Source organism: Mesoplodon bidens (assembly GCF_964165515.1).
Source record: "Mesoplodon bidens genome assembly, chromosome: 15".
NCBI classification, from domain to species: domain Eukaryota; kingdom Metazoa; phylum Chordata; class Mammalia; order Artiodactyla; family Ziphiidae; genus Mesoplodon; species Mesoplodon bidens.
In genome coordinates, this window is record NC_138171.1 from 34,457,620 (window position 1) to 34,479,742 (window position 22,123).

Below are 22,123 nucleotides of genomic sequence, written 5' to 3' on the forward strand. Positions count from 1 at the left end.
TGCAACCTGTGAATGTCAGAGGGCCTCGTTGATAGCCCTCAAGGGGACTCTTGTTGCCTGCAAACAGAATTACAGAGTTAAAGGTGATTAAGACTTAAAGGTGTTATAGGACTTGAATGAGAATGACAACTTCAGTGAAGCCTGGTGTTAATGTCTGTCGAGCATTTACTGTGTTCTAAACATCATGCTTAGTGCTTTATGTGGATAACCTCACTTAATCCTCACATTATGAGGTGGTTTCACTTTTTAGCGCCCTCATTTTACAGTTGGGAAAAACTTGAGGTTCAGAATAGTTAATTCACTTGCCCGAGGTCACACAGCCAATAAGTGGCAGAACAAGCATTTGAACCAAGGTCACTTTGTCTCCAAAAGCTAAGCTCTTAAGCACCAAACTTTACTATGTCTTAGATAATTAAACATCAAACATTACAAAGTGATGAAACGCTGTTCTTGTCAGTTTGTGTGACAGTTTTGATCCAAGATATGATAAAATCATACAGTAACAGAATCTTAGAATTGTAAAGGGTTAAATCATTCCTCCCACCCAATGGAGGAATCGCCATTCAATTGTAGGTATGTGCAGGCACCAAGTGCATAATTACTTTGTTGAGCTGGAGAAAACATTTCCTGGCATCTGATTATCCAGTTTCTGCATGAAATCCTTCCACTGATGGGGAGCTCGTTGCTTCCCAGGGCAGCCTCTTCCATTTAAAAACAGCTCTGATTGCCAGAAACTTCTTAGTGAGCTGAAAACTATGCTGATCTGGGGTCTTACACCTCCTGGTTGCAGAAAAAAGAGTTTTATGATTTGAACATTCGACTGTGAAGTTCTTTTCTGCCTTTCAGTCATCACATCCATCATCACCTTACCTTCTAAACCTCTGAAAGGAAAGGGAAACAAAACGTTAGGGTCATGTATTTTGTTTCCTCAATTTTGCGGCAAGTTAGAGCAAAATCTGTTTGCTCGAGACGCTGTTTCGTTATCGTTTTTTAACATTAAAATATTGTAAAGGACTAAAGGCAGAAAAGGAACAGGACAGTAGAATCTGCATTCCAATCACATCAGTAAATGCGTGCCCGGAGCACGTTGGTTGAATTCTACAGAAATGTTTGCTACGGTATTGGGGCTGGGAGGAAGCCTGTGATTGATTCTATGAATTTGTTGTTGTTGTTTTCACAAAAGTATCAGAGCCATCTGAGTGCGACCAGGTCAATGTCATCAGCTTGGAGTCCTTTCCCTGCAGAAGGAACAATTAGAAAGAGACACCAATGTGCTAGTTCTCAAAACTTGTGACTTGCACCTTCCACCCAGGAGGCTAGACTCCCCATCAATTCCTTACTTCTTTCCCATTAGTGAGGACGTGCCGCTAAATCTTGGTCTTTTTCCTCAACTGAGGAGGAGGTTAAATTCCCTAGATTTATAGAGGAACCACCGAGACAGCGAGACCTCCTGGATTCCTAGAGAACACCAATAGGGTTGGACTTCCGGAACCGTGACGAGATTCCGGTAAGCTTTCCGGAACTCGTTCTATTTGTGCTACAGGTTGTATCGTCTGCAGGTTCTTGGTTCCCGCACCATCCCCGCGACTCGGAGTATCCGGCTGCGGGTAGCGTAGGGGACAAGAGATGCGTAGTTACTACCCCCGGCAGGATATGGGGAGATGCTCCTCTCCCACATTTCCCTCACCCACTCCCAGCCCAGCTTTGTGCTTTGACTTAACCTAAATGATGAGATCGATTAGGAAAGGAATTGGAGACAAAATCAAGACACTAGCGTTTTCTGAGGTGTCCACAGGGTCGGTTTCTCTGAGCCCTCTCCTGGGCTTGCCTACGGCTGACTTCTCACTGTGGCCTTTCCTCTGTGCCTGTGCTCTCCTGGTGTCTTTCCTCTTCTTATAAGGACACCATTCCTATCCTTGAGGACCCCACCCTTATGACCTTATTTAACCTTAATCACCTCCTTAAGTGCTCTGTCTCCAAATACAGTCACACTGGGGGTTAGGGCTTCCAGTGAATGGATTTTGCGAGGGGCACACAATTCAGTCCAGAACAGTTGGGAACTATCTTGTCACTATATTTTCCCATAGCACCTAACACAGCGCCTTGCAAAATGGTAAATCTAGGTCTTTGTTAACAAAGTGATAGAAGACCTGATGGGAACTGGGAGAGGAGTTATAAAGTCATTTAAATCTATTGTCTTAGCTCATCTTTGTTTATAAAATTTCTGAGCTCTATTCTGGAAGGTCCTAGTTCCTGCTTGGAACTTTAAAGTCTCCAGGACAATGGCACAGAGGTAAAAGGGAAGATCCTGGGGCCTCTGGGGTGGGAACTGCAGGGGCAGGGTCTGTGCGCTCCCAGTAACCCCAGCAGTGTAACAAGCATCTGTGGTTCCTAGAGAGGGTTCCGGGTGGGGCTGTCTACCAGGCAGGTGCGGTGGAGTCAGCCGAGGTGGAGCGGGTGAGCCCTTGCTTCGCACAGGCTTACCTTCTGGCAGGATTCTGAACAGTCCACGGTAACCGGTATTGCCCCAGCGGGTGTCACAGTGGATGTAGGATCATTGGATGATCACAGCATGGCTTGGGGGCCTCCGTGTCTATTCATCTTGGTGAGCAGATATTGCATTGCCACTTTGAATGATTGGACTAGAACATGTCTTGGCATCCTGTCCCCTTCAGAACCCACGCTGGATTCTTTTTGGTGAGCAAACGGCTTATCATAATTGGGCCCCCCATTTTAATGATTTTTAATTGTCCGAGCCCAACTTGCCAGATTATATCGCTTAGCTTTTGGTTACAGCCCAATAATCCATCCAGTTCTTTGTTGAAATTCTTCAGTTCTTTTGGAAAGAAAATGCAGGAAGTATTGTTCTAATCTCAGATTTAATGAAGAATATCTTAAACATGTATTAAGTCAGTTTAATGATAACAGCTCTAACAAATAGACCTACAAAGGTCTAGCTGCTCAAACACAATAGCAGTTTTCTTTTTTTAATGAATTTTAAAAATATTTGTTTATTTATCTATTTTATTTTGGGGGCTGCATCGGGTCTTAGTTGCGGCATGGGGGGTCTTTGTTGAGGCGTGTGGGATCTTTCGTTGTAGTGCGGGCTTCTCTCTAGCTGTGGCGCAAGGTCTCCAGGGCGCATGGGCTCTGTAGTTTGCGGCATGCGTGCCCTTTCGCTGTGGCGTGGGCTTAGTTGCCCCGTGGCACGTGGGATCTTAGTTCCCCAGTCAGGGCTCAAACCTGCGTCCCCTGCGTTGGAAGACGGATTCTTTACCGCTGGACCACCAGGGAAGCCCCTAGAAGTTTACTTTTTACTCCTATAACAGTGTAAGGCAGATATACATGACTGACAGGAAGGCTCTCGTCTGAGCAGTCAATCTGATGGCAGCCCTGGCATCTTCAGACGTGGCTTCCGAGACCTCCTTGGGGATTTTCTAACCTAGTCGACTGGGAGAAGAGAACACGGACGTGTGAGAGGGCTTTATTGGGCCAAGCCAAGAAGTGGCACACATCATCTTCACTATAGTCCATTGGTTAGAACTCGGTCACCTAGATGTATTTAACAATACAAGCTGCAAAGTGTAGTCTAGCTGTGTGTCCAGGAAGGAGAAAAACAAATTTTTGATAAACTGGTAGCAATCTGCCAACAAGACTCAAAAATTACTAACTGTAGAAGATTGATAAATTCAACTACACTATATTAGGAAAAGACAAACAAAATGGGAAGCACAGCCCAGGAAGATGAAAAGATGCTCAGCTACATTAGTAATAAGAGAAATGCACATTAAACCACAATTGGATACGATTTCCCAAAAGATTATCAAATCTTTCAAAATCTGTCAGTACCAAGTACCGATAAAGATACAGAATAGTGGAAACTCTCATCTGCTGTTGAGTGTGTAAGTTGTTACATTTATTAGGGAAAACAGTTTGCCATACTTTTTTTTTTTGGCTATGCCACATGGCATGTGGGATCTTAGTTCCCCAACCAAGGATCGAACCTGTGCCCCCTGCATTGGAAGCATGGAGTCTTAACCACTGGAACGCCAGGGAAGTCCCTGGCCATACTTCTTAAAGTTGAACATGTATATATCTTATTTCGAGTTCTTTTCACAGGGAACCAAGAGGCATGTTGACATGCTGTTTTATAAAAGCCCCAAACTGGAAACATCCTGAAAACCCATCAATAAAAGAATAGATTCATAAATTGTGCTGTATTCCTGCAGTGGGATACTTATTGTCAGTGAATGTGGTTGAACCACAGCTACACAGAAAGATGCATGATTCTCAAAACACATGTGCAGTGAAAGAGTATGACTCCATGTATGTAAAGTTCTGAAAAAGCAGAACTAAGTAATACATCATCCAGACATAGATAGGTGGTACGTCTACATAATACAAGGGGATGATTAACATAAAACTCAGAATATTTGTTAACCTTTGGAGAAGAGGGAGGGAGAGGAGATTGGACAGAATATAAGAGGCTTTTGTGATTCTGAAAATGATCTATTTCTTACCTAGTATGAGGATGCATGGGTGTTCTTTTTATTATCATTTACTGTCATGTATCCTGATACTTCTGGATTATGATATTATTTCACAATAAATATGGACAAGTTTACTGTAAAATATTGCTAACACACAGACAAGTATAGACAACAGAGATTGATTTTAAAGAACATTCACATATGCACCAGATTAATCAATTCTTAACATATTTGCTTCATACCTTTTAAAAAAATATACATATTTATTTATTTATTTGGTTGCACTGGGTCTTAGTTGTGGCAGGCAGGCTCCTTAGTTGTGGCTCACGGGCTTCTTAGTTGCGGCTTGCTAGCTCCTTAGTTGCAGCACAGGGCTCCTTAGTTGTGGCATGTGAACTCTTAGTTGCGGCATGCATGTGGGATCTAGTTCCCTGACCAGGTATCGAACCCGTACCCCCTGCATTGGGAGTGAGGAGTCTTATCCACTGCACCACCAGGGAAATCCCTCATATCATTTTAAGAGATAAAATAATGTGTACTGTAAAGGCTCCCATTCCTTTCCCTCATCAGAAGGAATAACTATACTGAAATTGTGTCCTTCTTTTCCTCATTTTATACCACAAGATCTTGTATCCATAAACAATATATGTAGTGTTGCAGGATTTAAAATTTTATGCAGACATATTGTATTGTCATGTTGGAACTTGATTTGCCATTTTAAGATTGATTTATGTTTCTGTATATAAATAGATCCAGTTTATTCAAACTGCTGTAAATTAGTTCCCGAGAGAGACTTGGAAAAATGTTAAATTTGGTAAATCTGGGTAGATGGTGTAAAGGATTCTCTGTATTATTTTTGCAATTTGGAAATTATTTCAGAATAACAGTATCATTACTGAGTCATTTATATTGGCAATATGTACTTGGAAATGGAAGTGGGGGAAATATCCATTTATGACAATGACACAAATAACTGACCATAAATTTACTTGAAAAAAATCTAAGAACTTACCTGAAAATGTATATTTTGACAGGAAGTCATCTATTACTATTTTATTCTAAAATGTAGAATTTCATGTAGTATTTTCCTTTATGCTTCCCATCCTCATTTCTACCAGCTAAGAAATGTTGTCAGAAAGAGAAGCCACCTTGATAAAAGTGTGAACTTGAACAAGATCTAGACCCACACAGGTATTGTCAAAGGTGAGCTGCATACTAGTCATATGACCATGTTATGTGACATTATAGTGAACTGTAATCCAAGTGTGTAAAGAGGAGAAAATGAAAGCACTGAACAATTTTTATATCTTATTTTTAGTCATTTGAATTTTAACAGTCGGTTTTTTAATTTATAGTTTAGCATTATTAGCTAAAGAAGGAAATAACATTTGTATTATTTTTCACCTTGATTTAAATATGGTGTAAAAAGCTTCACTGGTCTTGTCAAAAAAAGGTGCACCTTTTCTAGTCCAGTGGAGTATTCTAGACTCTTCTGACCTTTGCAGTATGAGCTAATGGTTCTCCTGTGTGGCCAGGCATGGAGGACAGTGGGTCCAGCCCATTAGCTAAATAGAAAAGCCAAAACTTGAGCGTTTCTTCTCCATTACCTTCCCTGGAGGGCTAGTTTGGAGCTCCTGCCCTACTGCTAAATAGTGACAAACATGACCATACACTGACGATGACATCGCTGATCTGTGTTCCTGGCCTGGTGACCATCTAGCCTCTGCGGAAGGCAGGAAACCTGCCCTGCACGCTGGCACTCTTGAGCTGGGGACCCCTTTCTCCCAAGGCAAATTAGTTCAGCAAGGCTTCCAGACCAGCCCCACCCGTCCCCTCCTTTGTGTCCCAGGAATTCTACTGAAAAAAATATTTTCAGCAAATAAAACATTTTATAGGGGCCATTTATAAAGGGAAAGGAAGGCCATTTAATTTAGTTGTCGAGAAGGAAGTGGCACCAAATACAAGCTCCCTTGTTCCTCCATAAGAAGTCCATAGGGTTTCTCCAGCAGTGCTGTCCAATAAGCCTGGGATGATGGGAATGTTCTATAATTGTGCTGACCTTGAAATGCGGCTTTTGATTTGAGGAAGTTTTTTAACTTTTTAAAATTTTAATTTAAATAGGTTCATATGGCTAGTGGCTGCCATATTGAAGAGTGCAGCTCTTTTCTCCTCCTTGGGACAGATGTGGCTGAAGGTAGGCATTTCCATGTTACCTCTGGATCCTTAGCTATGCCCTCTCTCTTTCTGGAAAGCTGGAAGCATGTACATCATCTACACAAAATAGATTCAGTAGTCTGAGCCAGACTGTGTACTCAAGCCTGGATCTGCTTTCACAGGTCCTCAACTCCAAAGGTGGTTGTGAGCAAGAATTCTCTCATTGGCTTATTTCCTCTTGTCAGAGGCCTCGACTTCTTAATTTTGTTCGGGGAAATACAGTTTGGCAGCCTTTCCTTCCCAATTCCTGCCACTTGGTACCAAAGAACTGATACCGAACCCAGTATATAATCTAACACTTATTATTTTCCTCCTGCAAAGCTGAAGTTTCCTTTATTTTATGCGGTGCCACTTGCTTTCTTCTCATTCCCAATAGAACTTTGTTTTTATGTGCTGGGTAAGAAATCATGGAACTGGTAAGGACAAGAAAATAATAAAATCAAGGGATTTGATTAACATGAGAGGGTCTAACAGCAGCAATTTACTCGTGGGGAGAAGAGGTGTTGAAATACTGGTAGGGGAGTTAGAAGGGACACAGAGAAGGGCAGACAGCTAATAAAGCAGCTACCATGGAGAGTGAATGTGCGTCATCCCATGGAAAGGCTCTGAAAACAGTGTGAAACACATGCTTCACAGCTGTTCCACCCTAGGGGAGAGGGAGAGCTGGTATTCGCCAAAATCCCATCAAGCGTGGTTGAGGGCTGCCCCCAGAGCAGTGGTCTTTCGTGGTTTTCGAAAAAGCCCGCAGCCCAAGAGACACAGATAGTGCAAGTCAGATGAAGCACACAGCAGGGGCAAAGCCGGGGTGGGGGGGCAGGGCACTAACAGCATCTGCTCTGAACATTGACTTCGAACTCTCAGTAGAACCTAGTAGCACACTAATTTTAGTTTCTGGGTAAATTTAGGTAATTCTTAATATCTCAGTAGTACTAGTGGGTAGCCCTTACTTTATTTTTAAAACGTCTATACAATCTCAGGTGATTTTTCAGTATGAAACCAAGAAAGGCATTCTTAGATCATGCGCGATCCAGAAAACGGTCTCCAGCCTGGGGGACCACAGAGTAAAACTTCTGTGACTTCCATCTGCCTTGACTTAACTCGGGGAAATGAAGGTAAAGGGGACCCAGGGAGACTGGACACGACAGCCTGACATTTCTATTAAGTAACTTTTTTAAAAAAATTTAAATCCAGTTCAATTGTTTTGTTTTTTGGCTGTGCTGCACAACATGTGGAATCTTAGTTCCCTGACCAGGGACCGAACAGAACCCATGCCCCCTGTGTTGGAAGTGCAGAGTCCTAACCACTGGACCGCCGGGGAAGTCCTCTATTAAGTAATTCTTTTATTTATTTTATTTTTGACTGCGTTGGGTCTTCGTTACTGGGCACGGGCTTTCTCTAGTTGCGGTGAGGGGGGCTCCTCTTCGTTGTGGTGCGTGGGCTTCTCATTGTGGTGACTTCTCTTGTTGTGGAGCACGGGCTCTAGGTGGCAGGCTTCAGTAGTTTTGGGCTCGTGGGCTCTAGAGCGCAGGCTCCGTAGTTGTGGTGCCCAGGCTTAGTTGCTCCGCGGTATGTGGTGACTTCTCTTGTTGTGGAGCACGGGCTCTAGGTGGCAGGCTTCAGTAGTTTTGGGCTCGTGGGCTCTAGAGCGCAGGCTCAGTAGTTGTGGTGCCCAGGCTTAGTTGCTCCGCGGTATGTGGGATCTTCCCGGACCAGGGATTGAAACCGTGTCCCCTGCATTGGCAGGCGGATTCTTAACCACTGCGCCACCAGGGAAGCCCCTATTAAGTAATTCTTGACTGTAGCAAGAAGGTTAGCTACAAAGAGAGGGTCCCCACAGAAAAACCATTTCAGTTCCTGTTTATTAATTTTCATAAAACAATTGAGTTACACCTACTTACAAGAGTGGTTAAGTTCTGGTCTTTAAATGGTAGCTTTTCTGATTACTATCACGTAGGTATCTGCTCTCTGTGAGTACCCTGATGCTTAATAAAGCTTGTGCGCCAACTGAAAGATTTTCCACATTTGTCACATCTGTAGGGTCTCTCTCCAGTATGAATGACCTCATGTCGATGAAGATTTGCCTTAAAACTAAAAGTTTTCCCACATTCGCTACATTCAAAGAATTCCTCCTTGGTATGGATTCTTTGATGCTGAATGAGATCTACATTCCGACCAAAGGATTCATCACATTCACTGCATTTATGAGTGTTCTGTTTATTGTGAATTTGTCGATGGATCATAAGGGTTGAATGCCGGCCAAAGGCTTTTCCACATTCAATGCATTTATGGGGTTTCTCTCCACTGTGGATTAACTGATGTCGAATAAGGGTTGAATTCTGACTAAATGTTCTTTCACATTCGCTACATTTATAGGGTTTTTCTTTGGTATGGATCCTCCTATGTTCAACAAGATACGCCATCTGACGGAAACACTTTCCACAGTCATGACATTTATACGGCTTTTTTTGTGAGTGACACTGTTTGTGGACAGTCAGAGCAGACTTCTGTTTGAAGGCCTGCCCACATATGTCGCACTCAAAGGGATCCTCTGAACTGTGAATTCTTTGATGTCGAACAAAATTTGCCTGACGCTGGAAGGCTCTTCCACATTCGCTGCATTCATAAGATTTTGCATTTGTAAGAATTCGCTTATGCCTCAAAAGCAGTGATCTCTGATGGAAGGGTTTTCCATACTCATCATATTTGCCCTGCTTTGTCCTTGCCTGAGCTTTCCGATCTTGAATAAGGTTAAGGTTTTGAAGGAAGTCCTTACAGCATTCATCACCAATAGTAGGGAGTGAAAGTCGGTAAATGTCCACAAATTCGTTACATTCAAGTAACTTTTCTAAGGGTTTCCTGGCCATTTTCTGCTTTACCAGTGACATCTTACATGACTCTAAATCTTCAGAAATGTTCTGCTTTGGAGTTAGCTCTTTCATCTTGAATCTGGCTTCAGGACCTAGCCAAAAAAAAAGAAAGTATACAAATGACCTAACCGCCATAGAAGGAAAAAAAAAGGAAGTAAGTCAGGAAGGTTGTGATACGAGAGACTCAAACGAGGCTAAGAAGTGCTCACCTAGTTAAATCATCATACTACAGAGGCCAGTATTCTGATTTCCTTCCATAGGACCCACAGCTTTCATATCAGAAAGAGCTCTTGACATCAGCTAACCAGCTAAAATGTGCACAAGAGTGTATGTCAGAGAATGTGAGAATTGAATAAATCCATCACCATTAGTGGGATAACAACTTACTCTCAGTACCCAGCAGTGTCACATAACTAGGAGAGAGGTAGCATCTTGTACTTTCTAGATAAGCATGTTTTTAATAATTCTGGGAGAAACAACTTCTTAAAAATGGAGAAAGTGTATAAGATCGATTAGAAAAGGAAACAAAGAGAAATAAGTACAAAACCAATGGACTAGAGCAGTGGTTTTTCAACCAGGGATGGTGTTGCTGGAACCTAGTGGGTGGAGGCCAAGGATGCTGCTAAACATCCTACGAGGCCCAGGACAGCCCTCACCGCAAAGAATTAAACAGCCTGAAATGTCAACGGTGCCGAGGCTGTGACACCATGGAGGGAGGCATGTGAAAAAGGGTAGAAGCAGCGATCAGGACACAGTACGTAGGAAAAAGGAACATCAGTAAACACCGAGAGAATTTGGAAAACAAAATGAGAGCAAGGGAACAAGAGCAAGTATAGAGAAAGGGTAAGTGATGAGGGTAGAAAAAAGGAGCATCTAGGATGGCACAAGAGCTGTCAGAAAACACCAGACCGGCTGCTTCAGAGAAGCACTTTAACTGCAGTAGAAAGAGGATGAGCTTTGCAGACGTGATGTCAAATCCCAACTATCAACCTACTAGCCGTGTGACAGACATCACAGTCCCTTAGTTTCTTCACCTGGGAATGGGGCTGATGATCACACCCACCACCTGCAGGGGGCAGAAGGGATAAAGAGCAGGAGAGACGCCAGACACCCGGCTCGGTATCGGCACAGGAAGGGCCTGGAGAATGGGGGTCCCTCCCTCTGCGTGACCCCCACAGGCCCGGGGCTTCTCCTCACCCACCTGGGCAAGCACTACTGGAAGCCTTCCTAGTCCCAGCTCTTGGTAGATCCAGGATCCATGGCTCTTCCCACTGCTCCAGCTGACAGATCACCTCAGGTTTGGGAAACTGAACTCCTACTCGTGGGGAAGTAAATGGGATGTGCTGGTTAGTGAGCAGCAGATGTCCCAGAGCTCATTTTACCCCTTGGGGTCTAAGCGGTGGGGGGACAGTGACAAGCAGAGATCAGGACAGTAATGAACAGGGCTGGTGAGGAGAGGACTTGGCACAATCTTTATTGAAAGCCTGAACAATATTCATACTCTGGGATGTGGTAATTTCACTCTTAGAAATATAGCCTAAGGAAAATTAGAGATGTTCAGCAGAGTTCTAACAAACAGTGCAAACTGGAAATAAAGTAAATGTCAACAGGGGAATGGTTAAAGTGTAGCACGTGAATACAACAAAGGCAGAAGTATTAGGCAGATACTGAAAATCGTGTGTTCAAAGAATATTTCTTTTGGGCTTCCCTGGTGGCGCAGTGGTTAAGAATCTGCCTGCCGATGCAGGGGACACGGGTTCGAGCCCCAGTCCGGGAAGGTCCCACATGCTGCAGAGCAACTAAGCCCATGAGCCACAACTACTGAGCCTGTGCTTTAGAGCCCGCGAGCCACAACTACTGAAGCCTGTGCACCTAGAGCCCATGCTCCACAACAAGAGAAGCCACTGCAACGAGAAGCCCACGCACCGCAAGAGTAGCCCCCGCTCGCCAAAACTAAAGAAAGCCTGCGCGCAGCAATGAAGACCCAATACAGCCAAAATAAAGAAAGAAATAAAATACATTAAAAAAACTGAAAGAAGTTTCATATTAAATATATATATATTTTCCCCCCCAGTGCATCTGATACATTTTTCAAAGAATGTTTCTTAAAATAGGAAAATGCTCCCTAGATATTTTAAAGCAGAATACCAAACTCATGTAAATTATGATCCAAATTTTGTTTTTAAAAACTACGTGTGTGTCTGTGCGTGTGTGTGTGTACATATCTTCCTCTACTTACAAAAGGGTAACTTCCTGATAAACCCAATCTAAACTGAAAATATCCTAAGTCAGAAATGCATTTATCACACCTAACCTCCTGAACATCATAGCTTAGCCCCACCGACCATAAACACGCAAAGAACACTTATATTATGCCACAGTTGGGCAAGATCATCTAACACAAAACCTACTTTATAATAAAGTGGTGAAAAGCTGTTGTAACTTACTGAATACTGGATTGAAAGTGAGAAACAGAATGGTTTTAAGTGTACTGGTTGGCTGCCCTCATGATGACATGATCACATAGCTGTCTGGGAGCTGTGGCTCTGAGCCCAGCATCACCAGAGAAAACGGTCCTGCGTATCGCTACCCGAGGAAAAGATAAAAATTCAAAGTGCACTTTCCACTGAATGTGTATTGCTTTCACACCATTGTAAAGTTGAAAAATCTTAAGCTGAACCATCATAAATAGGACTGTCTGTATAACATACATAAAAGTAAACCAAAATGTTAACAGGGTTAATGCTGGGCAGTGGGCATGCAGATGATTTTAATTTTCTGCTTTATGAGGGTTTTTAATAACATAGGGAAAATGCTGATACTATAATGTTAAGTTTTAAAGGGATTACAGAATTATACATAGACTATGCTCAGCTAGCTTTTTTTTTAAAAAAACAGCACAGGAAAAAAAAAACAAGAAGGAAATATTCCAAAATATTAACGGTGTTAGCCCTGAATGTTTTCCCCTTCCCTTTATGCTTTCCTCTATCTTCCATATATTCAAGTATGCTCTTGTAATGCTTTTAAAACAAAAATAAACAGTAAAACATCCAGTGGTAGGTGGACAGTCTCACAAAAGGAGGTCAAGACTCTGTGCCAAGAGTGTCAGCATGGGAGCCAACACTCCCCAGAGAGAAAAATTCATTCAGGAACCTCCCACTCTAGGGAGACTCTGCATCAGAATAAGACAAAGGCAGGCTCCTGGGAAGATGGAAGCTGTGAAGGTTCAGAAGTGAAGTCAGTGAAGAATCATTTCCTGGGTACCCAGTGATGTTGTAAGCAAGGAGGGAAACCATTTTCAAACAGAAGGAAGAAAAAGACTCTTCAAGGGAGCAAGATGCTAGACTTGGAATCTGCAGTGACCACAGTCTTTTCAGCTCCTAGGAGTCTTAACAGGTGTCGAGGATTCAGGTAGGGGTGGGGAATGGGCTAATTGTCTCTGAACTCTAAAGCAAAAGGAAACTATTCATTGTCCCTCATTTGAAAACTTTGAGGCCAGATGTGTTTCATGACTCAGAATTTTTCCAGATTTCTGAAAGGTGCCTTGGTGGGTATATTTTCGCTTATGCACCACCCCCAACGGGTTGGAGCTGAAACCTTAATCAAACACACTGATATTTCTGATGCCATATATATATATATATATATAAAGACCAAATGAGAAAAAGGATGATAAATAGCTTCCTGTACAATAAAAATCAGATTTAACCACCTGATGACTTCAGGTTGGGTCTTATAGCCAAATGAGTTATGAAAAAACGTCTGGTTTTCAGAGCTTTTTCTGCCTCTGGAATTGCAGATAAGAGACTGAGGAGATGTGCAGACACTCAAAGTGAAATGTTAAGCTGACTCATTACCCAAGGAGAGCACGCTTCTGTAGTTGTCCAGCATCACGTCTCTGTAGAGGTCCTTCTGAGCCCAGTCCAGTGTGTCCCACTCTTCCCTGGTGAAGTACAGAGCCACGTCCTCAAAGGACAGCAACCCCTGGAAACACAGCGACTAACTGCAGCTGCAATTCTTACAATAACTTTGTGAGCTACAGTATTATTATTACAGATGGTCAATATTTGAGGCTTCTCTGGCCGTTTGGTCTCTGCTGCAGTCACTCAGCTCTGCTCTGGTAGCACAGACGCAGCACAGACAACAGGAGAGCAAACGGGTGTGGCTGTGACCCAATAAAACTACTCCCGGCTCCAGATGAGTTTGCTGACCCTGCTCTGTACAACCCTACCTTCCACATCCTGCATTTCTTCTGCCCGGATCTCTCAGGAAAGAGAAGGCTCACTCCCATGAGGTCACTGAGGACGGGGCAGCGTGCAGGCCATTCACACAGGGATGGACAGGCTAATGGGACACCGGGATGGGCAGGCTAATGGGACACAGGGATGGACAGGCTAACGGGAACCAACCAGGCGGGCTGGAGCTCGCGGGGCTGGCTGTCGTAGGCACTGCTACCCACTAGGTGTGAAGGGGGAGGACGGGAGGGGACACTGGGATCCAGAAAGTTGTTGGAGAAGCAAGACCAGAGCAGGGGGCAGCGCAGCAGGGAGGGACTGAGGGATAAACCCCCAACAGCAATCCCCTCCAGGCCTTTGGTCCCCACCCCTTCCCCCTGCCAGAAGCCAACCCGAAGCAAGAGTAAGGGAACCCGCGGATGGAGAATATAAAGGCCAGCCTCCCAGGGCGCAGACAAAGTGGGGAACGGTGGAGAGTGTCTCCACGGGGCCAAACACAGACCGCTGAGCACCGTGCCCAAGGCAGAAGTTTCCACCTGCAACTGTGTATCCAGCTCCTGGGGGCCGAGAGGCCTGGCGTCTGCCCCTCACACTTGCTGTGCTTCAGGGGGTGTTCGTGCGGAAGGGCTTCAGCAATAGGAATACCGGCCCCACCTGAGATGCTTCACGCCGCTTCCCTCTGCAGACAGACCCTGAGTCTCCCAAACAACAGGCCTTTCTTTCCTCCTGCCCACACCGGGTCCAGGGTTAGGGTCTCAAGCCCCCTCCCCAATCCCGAATACCCTCTGTCCCTAGGGCTGCCTGTAGATGCCCTCATCTGCCACACCCACCCGCTGCCTTCTCTGCACCTGCGTGGAGGCTCCCAGGTGCTGGGATACAACGGTTCAAACCCACAGAGTTATCTCTGTGCGTGGGGTTTTCTAGCTGGGCCCTTCGTGTGGCCCCACAGTTCTCGCCCTCATGGTCCTCACCAGTGGTCTTCTCCCCCTTTATCACTCCCATTCCTTCAGGAAGCATTTACTGAGCACCAAGAAGTCGCTGGCCTCCGTGCCATACGCCAGTGACAGTACACGCACAGAGGTGACAGCTCCTGCCGGGCCCAAAGGACCAGCCCCTCGGGCTGAGCACTGCTCAACTCTAGGGGACACTGTTCACATGGCAGCTGTGACAACGGGGCCCCCAGAGCTGCTAAGTGCACAGCCTGTGCGACCCACGGAGCCCCAGCCCCACTTCAGGGAGTGAAGGGTCCAGTGGGGAAGCGGGAGAAGTCAACACGGTGACGATCCAGGGGTACACGGGGGGCGACGGGGGCTGTGAGGACAGGGGCTCACCCCACCCCCTCCTCTCAGGAGGCACTGCCAGTCACATCCCAGAAAACAGCGCCCGGGGCACATGGCCCTCACCTCCTCCCGCCTCCCCACCGGCTCCCAGACATTCCCTGCATTGGGCCTCACCCCTCCCCTCTTCTCCCTCCTGGTGAGCCCTCCTCCTCGGCCTGATTCCATTCTCTCCTGTCTCCTCCAGGGTCTTAATCCAATGACCACGACTGTCCTGTCTTTGCCCTTCTCCCCCTCGTGATACTGTGATTTAAATAAGAAATATATATTTGGTCTTCCTCCCTACTTCTGGCAGAGTTCCTAAAAACCCTTGGATTTTCCTAGGGGATAAGAACAGAGCAGCATCTTCTAATATTTGGGCTTTTGTCCTCGGTTTCGGAAATAGCTCCAGGGCCATACAGGTGAGAGGAACGTCTTGTTACTCTTAACAAATCCCTCAACCACACCTGAGTTCATGTTAATGTGGAAAACTCCTAAGGATGGGGCTGGATGTCAGGGGAACAAGCATGTGATGAGAGGGTTAGAACCTTCACCCCTAGCACCTGAGGGGCGGGGAGAGGCTGGGGTTCAGTCAGTCACCAAAGGTCAGTGACTCGACCCATCACGCCTACGTAATGAACCCCCATAAAAACGCAGAAATGGAGATGCTGGGGGATGTCTGCCTGGAGAGGAAAGCCCTGCACCCCTTCCCCACTCCCCCTGCCCTGTGCCTCTCTTCCATCGGGCTGATCCTGAGTTGTCGCCTTTTACATGAACCAGGATCTGCTCAGTAAACCGTTTCCAGAGTTCCGTGAGCCACTCTACCAGATCAATGGCACCCGCGGAGTGGGTCGTGGGAACCCCGATTTAGAGCCAGTGGGTCAGAAGCACAGGTGACAGCCTGCACTTGTGATTGGCATATGAGGTCGGGGCGGGGGGCGGTTTTGCGGGGACTGAGCCCTTACCCTGTGGGTCCGATGCTAACTCCAGGGGGACAGTGTCAGAATGAGTTAAATTGAGGGCACCCAGCTGGTGTCCGAACAGTCAGAAGTGAGGCGTCATGAAGCAGAGCAACACAGCCGCATTCCTTCCCAGACTACCACTCCTGCCCGTGGCCCGCAGGATGCTGCCGCCTCTCCTGCCTTTACAAAGATGCTCCTGGTGCCTTGCTCCCTCTTGCTTCCGTCCTCTCTCCTTCCCTTACTGGGCCTTTTCTGTAAAGAAAACCCTACACACTCACCTCCAGTCACCCCACACCCACCCAGTGGCTCTTCTGAAGCTCTCCTCCTGAGCTCAGCCCTCCGCCCACATGGGAACACAAGGGAGAGTAACGGGGTTAATGCAGGACCTCAGAGAGATTTCACAGAGAGGAGTTTTGAGCTGAGTCTCAGCATATGCAGAGGTGGGTTGCCTGTGGACAGGGAGAACAGGATGCACACAGGCCGGGGGACAGAAGGGAGTCCACATCTCTGCAGGAGGGTCCTCTGGCCGTCAGGGAAGGCGGGAGATGCCACCAGAAGGGCAGACAGAGCTCTGTGATCCCTCAGCAAATGCGGACACGCTGGGCCAATGGGTCAAAGCGCTGCCCCTCGAACTCCCTCTTGCCTCCCTCCCGTCCAAGACTGTTCTTTCCAAATGGTCGCGATGGTTCCTCACGTGTCTGCTCACTTTTCTCCTCAGCTTCTCACAATCACCCTCCATCATGTTACGAGTTCAGTAACTAAGCTTCCAGTGTACCCTTTGATGCCAACAGATCAGAATTTATCCTGTGTTGTGGGACTTTGTTTCCATAGCTCCCTCTCCAAATGGCTTGTAAGCGCCTTAGGCGAGAGCTTCTCTCCCAGCACAAAGGCAGTACTATCTGGTATACAGTAGGTACATAATAATGCTGACAGAAACAAGGAGCAACTGTGGTGACAACAGCTAAAACTTACAGAGCGCTCCACATGTCACTAGATACCCTGCCGATACTCCACGTGCCCCATTTCATTGAATCCTCACAACTCTGCGACAGCTACTATCATTATCCCATTTTCCAGATAAGGAAACCATGAGAGATCAGGTATCACATCTAAAACAGAGCCTGCATTTGAACCTGTCTCGCCCCAAAGTTCAAGTTCTTTACATCCTACCTTCCAAGAAGGAAAAACCCCAGCTGATAAAGATGGCTCAACCTGAACAGAGGAGTTAAAGCCATGTGAACGCCATGGCCCGGCGCTGAGACTACACCAAGGAAGGGGAGGAGGAACCCTGCTCACCTTCCACAGGACTGGCAGGAACACAGCTTCCATGGCCTGGCCTCTGAGGTGGTGCAGGCTCCCGGCCATCAGGCTGAGCTGAAGGAGAGGAAAAGAGCACACTTAAGGCCAGCCCCGATTTGATGCTCTCTCACCAGGCAGTCCTGGACAGGGAATTCCAATGGGGCCAGCGAACCTCAGCTAGCAGAAAGTCACTGTGTTTGGTGTTGGAATATGTGATAAAATGAAAACAACTGCTAGAATACTCTTGTTAGGAATTTCCGAAGCTAAATCAATTTCCAATCTTTATCCAAGGAAACCTGTGGCTCTGCCCTCACCACATCCCTAGAGTATATTCAGCAGCACCTCGTTGAGAGACTCAATACACCAAGGGACCAGACTGCAGGAAAAAAGAGAACTCTGACCTGCAACCTGCAGCAACCCGCCTGGAACCCAAACCACAAGCAATGCAGCAATAGGCCCTACATCAGGACTTGGTCTACAAGTACCAGCTTATCTCTAATATGTATCCCTGTCCTCCATCCAGGGCCGACAGGAAAAGCCAAATATGCTCCCGTACCCAATCACATAGAATGTTCCACTTCTTTTATTTAACCTGCCTCCAGCTTTTCCAAGCCAATCACCTCCAAACTCAGCATATTTGAGTCTTCCCTCTTTTCCAATATAAAACTTCCCCTGCTTGCCTTTGAGTCTCTGCCACACACACGTGATGGTGGCCAATTCCCTTGGCCATGAAGGGAATGAAAAGCCTTTGCTTGTTCTCTTTTGGGTGGTCTTCATGTATTTCTACATCACACAGAATCAGCTCAGATAGTGTAAAAATGATTTTAGGGCAGTTAGAGATTTTAGGCTACATATGATATACAAAGAGCTAATTGTGGTCAAAAGAAAATTCAGAAGACTTTACTTGATATGAACATTTTATGGAGCAAAACCCAAACTCTGAACAAGGAGACTTCAAAACTGAAAGTCTTGGGCTCTCAGCAGTTACCGCTCAGTCTATAAAGCCAGTGAAGGGGTGGCAGAATAAGCCACCCCAAAACATACCACTTTGGAATACTGAGCTGTGGGACTTAAAAACTGGCTGTTTAAAAAAGAAGCAACAGGGGAACTTCCTGGCAGTCCAGCGGTTAGGACTTGGGGCTTTCACTGCGGGGGCCTGGGTTCCAACCCTAGTCGTGGAACTAAGATCCTGAAAGCTATGTGGACTCACTCATGCTAAGCCCCATGTCAGCAAACCAACACTTAATACTTAACCTAACTGCCGTTTCAGCCTCTTCCAGGAATAGAACCTCCCTCCACTTTCCCTATGAAGATAGTATTTAGGCCTGAATTCTACGCCATCTCAGGGGTAAGTCATTTTTCCTTGGGTATCTTCCATGTTTACATGAGGTATACATGTTAAGAAACTTGTTTGTTTTCATCTTTTATTCCGGGGGTCTCAACTAAGTACTCAGAAGGGTAGAGAGAAAATTATTTCCCTCCTATACACATGAATGAGGAAGTACATTGTTTTCTATTGGGACTGGTTACTAGAAACTGACATTCCTTTTAGAAGAGTAGCACCGGACAAGTTTACTTGTTTGTAGGTGATTGGCTAGGAAGCTGCAAGGTCACCCTGACATGAAGAAAGCTTGTTTCCGTTAAGGACAGAGCCAGCATTTTGGGGAAACTAGGACAGTTTTTAAGTTTTGGTTCCGCAGCTATGGGTGGTTGGCCAGGGGACATACCCAAACTGTGGCCTCCACTTTGCTTCTTTTTTAATATAGTAAATTCGGTGTTGTTTCTCTCAGGGAGTACACAAACGATGGGATACGGAGGATCTTCCTTTTTTAATTGTGCTTCTCTGGCTACCGGCGAACCTTGCTTTATGTAAGTACATCTTTAAGAAAGTCCCTCACACACCGTTCACGTTCCCTAAAAACACTGTTCCTAAGCGCTCCTGCTTCTTAAGCAAGGAGGCACCCCCCAGACGGTCCTGATCAGGGGAAGGGACCTCGACCCTTTCATTATCTGAACTAGATTATCTTCTGTGAGCATTGTGCATTTCGAAGTCAGAACCCATAATTCAATTTGTTAATCTATAACAATACAGTGCCCTGAAGATCCGGGTGGGATGGTGGGGGGGACGGCACGGGGGGGAGGGGGGTGTCTCTCCAGCCCTCACACCTTCTATGGCGGGGCCACCGAGGCTTCCCCGCGGCACCCAATCCTCCCATCACACTAGCTCCTTTCTCCCCAAACCTCGCTGCCTCCGACTCCAGCCGCGTCGCCTCCTCCAGGAAGTCCTCAGGATGCACCTGCGGCTGCCATGGGGGCTGGGATCCCCTCTCGAGGTGCTGGGCTGGACCCGGAATCAGGTCCGAGCCTCTCAGCTAACCCGCACCTGAGGGCGCGACGCGGAAGGTCCCTGTGCCTGTTGGCCGGATCACTGGCGCACGCCGAGCAGAGCGTCCCCACCCGAGTACCTTCTAGGAACGGCGGAGGCTTCGCAACTCTCTGATACGGGGTAAGGGGTGGGGCGGGGGGTGGGGGGAGTGTGCGAGTAAGGGGGCGGGGCGCTCATGACTCTCGCAACCTCCGCTCCTGGCCGAAGCTAATCAACTGCCGCAGAGGGCGTTGACCAGGCCACGTGACTTCCAGGCCCCGCCCCAACCCGTTCCAGCTTACCCTGGAGGTCTGGAGGCTAGGGGCTTTAAAAATGCCAATACCAAGTCCTTCCCCTTCTCACCAATTGTAGCAAAATCTCTAGGAGTGAGCCCTCGTGCAGTTGGGTATTTTTAAAAGCTCCTCCTGGTAGTCTAACGTAGAGTGACCAACTTTTTAGAGTGTCGACCCTGGACACAGCCCTACCAGGCAAAAAAAATATGTTAGTATAATGAATTATAATACACATATATGTTATTAAGATAAAAACATAAAAATAGATACTTACCTGAAATTATGTTATTCAGAATTGTTTACTTTTCTGTGACATGAATGCTGTTATTTAAAGCAACAGAGGACTTAGTGACAATTAATTGTAATTGATAGTAGGACTAATTAACCTTTTATATGATTCCATATGTTTAGTAAAGAAGTAGGAGAGACTACAGATTAAAAAAAAAAAAGCCCTTTGAGGTATTGTGTGAAATCTCCGTTTAAGTCCTGATTTCCACAGGATATACATATATATATCTCCGGTATCATACTAGTTGTTTGACCTAGGACAAATTACTTAGCTCCTGTGTACCTTATTTTCCATAGATGTAAAATGAGGATACCAGTACTATGAATTTCATAGAGTTATGAGTATTAAATGAGTTAATATATGTGAAGTGCTTAAAACAATGCCTGGCACATAGTAAATGTTCCTCAAGTATTAGAGTGAAAACCTTCAGTTTTCCAAACATCTTTTTTTTTTTTTTTTTTTTTTTTTTCTGTATGTGGGCCTCTCACTGTTGTGGCCTCTCCCATTGCGGAGCACAGGCTCCGGACGCGCAGGCCCAGCGGCCATGGCTCACAGACCCAGCCGCTCCGCGGCACGCGGGATCCTCCCGGGCCGGGGCACGAACCCCTGTCCCCCGCATCAGCAGACGGACTCTCAACCACTGCGCCACCAGGGAGGCCCTCCAAACATCTTTAGATGAATATAGACATTCATTGACTCAGTGTTGTAGCAGTTTGAACTTCCATAGGAGAATTTTAAAAATCAGGAAATACAATGAAATTCATTAATTTGATTAATGTTTATTGAGTGCCTAGAATGTGCCAGGCACTGTTAGATTTTAAATATTACACATTTAAATGTTACTCAAAGCACTTAGGGCTTGGTCCAGGCAAAAAGCTGCTGAACTCAGACAGAAAAATGCTCACACAGTTGAGCTTTTGACAATCATGCTGTGCTAAATTGACGACATTGGAGACCTGGGGGCCTCAAACTCAGGGATAGTTTCCCTATCAAAATATTTACTGATATCTGAAGCTACATGGAATAGAAGGCTAAAGAGCTATACTAGAACATTGGACAAGGAAGAGAGGAATTTTCCAGTCTCCCAGTGTTTATAAGATAAAGACCACTATGGAGAGGAGATCAATAATTGTAAGTCTTATAAGCAATATTTCCTATTGCTACTCTTTAATCTTGCTGATCCTTTCAGATACTGGTGCTTTTAAAAATCTCTACAAGTTCCATTTATTTATTTTTATTATGTTGTATTTTTCTGTTCATTATGTTTATGCTTTCTTTTAAATCCTTGAGCAGCATATCCATAATAATTATTTTAAAGTCCTTGTCTCCAAACCCCATAATTTCTGTTCTTTCTGAATCTGTTTCTACTGACTGGTTATTTTCCTGGTTTTGGATTACATTTTCCTGCTTCTTTACGTATCTATTAATTTTTGATTGGATGCTAGACATTATGAAGTTTACATTGCATGTTAGAGTTTGTTGTCTTCCTTTAAAAATCATTAGAACCATACAGTACAGAAATTCCACCTCTGGGTAAGTTCCGCAAAGAATTGAAAGCAGCAACTCAAACAGATATTTGTATACCCATGTTCATTATAGCATTATTCACAATAACCAAGAGGTGAAAATAAGTGACCTGTACAGATGAATAGATAAACAAATGGTAGTCTACATACAATGGAATATTGTTCAGCACTAAATAGGAAGGAAATTCTGACAAATGCTATAACATGGATGCACCTTGAGGACGTTATGCTAAATGAAGTAGGCCAGACATAAAAGGACAAATATTG

General features: G+C 45.4%; 1 protein-coding gene across 4 annotated transcripts; it reads right to left on the bottom strand.

Moving 5' to 3' along the window:
• Positions 1–6,281: 6,281 nt before the first annotated feature.
• LOC308629560 (uncharacterized protein) lies at positions 6,282–19,843 on the bottom strand. 4 transcript variants are annotated; one of them, XR_014017691.1, is made up of 6 exons: positions 19,625–19,830; positions 17,381–17,458; positions 13,429–13,555; positions 10,773–10,886; positions 9,781–9,879; positions 6,282–9,663 (listed from the first exon to the last, which is right to left on the bottom strand). XR_014017691.1 is itself a non-coding variant. In XM_081257553.1 (5 exons), the coding sequence occupies exons 2-5, from the start codon at positions 17,447–17,449 to the stop codon at positions 8,651–8,653; spliced, it is 1,323 nt and encodes a 440-aa protein (XP_081113679.1). In that variant the 5' UTR covers positions 17,450–17,458; positions 19,767–19,843; the 3' UTR covers positions 6,283–8,650. The 4 variants fall into 4 exon arrangements, 3 of the variants coding, with proteins under 3 accessions (XP_081113680.1, XP_081113679.1, XP_081113678.1); XM_081257553.1 differs by lacking the exon at positions 9,781–9,879 and having other exon boundaries at positions 6,283–9,663; positions 19,767–19,843; XM_081257552.1 differs by lacking the exon at positions 9,781–9,879 and having other exon boundaries at positions 6,284–9,663; positions 19,625–19,828.
• Between the last annotated feature and the right edge of the window lie 2,280 nt (positions 19,844–22,123).

Excerpts from the sequence above, each read along its gene's own strand:
- LOC308629560 (XM_081257553.1), bottom strand. The coding sequence starts at position 17,449 with ATGGCCGGGAGCCTGCACCACCTCAGAGGCCAGGCCATGGAAGCTGTG. Across the intron at positions 13,556-17,380 it reads TCCTGCCAGTCCTGTGGAAG|GGGTTGCTGTCCTTTGAGGA; the intron begins GTGAGCAGGGTT and ends CTGTGTTTCCAG. Across the intron at positions 9,664-10,772 it reads TTCCAGTAGTGCTTGCCCAG|GTCCTGAAGCCAGATTCAAG; the intron begins GTGGGTGAGGAG and ends TTTTTTGGCTAG.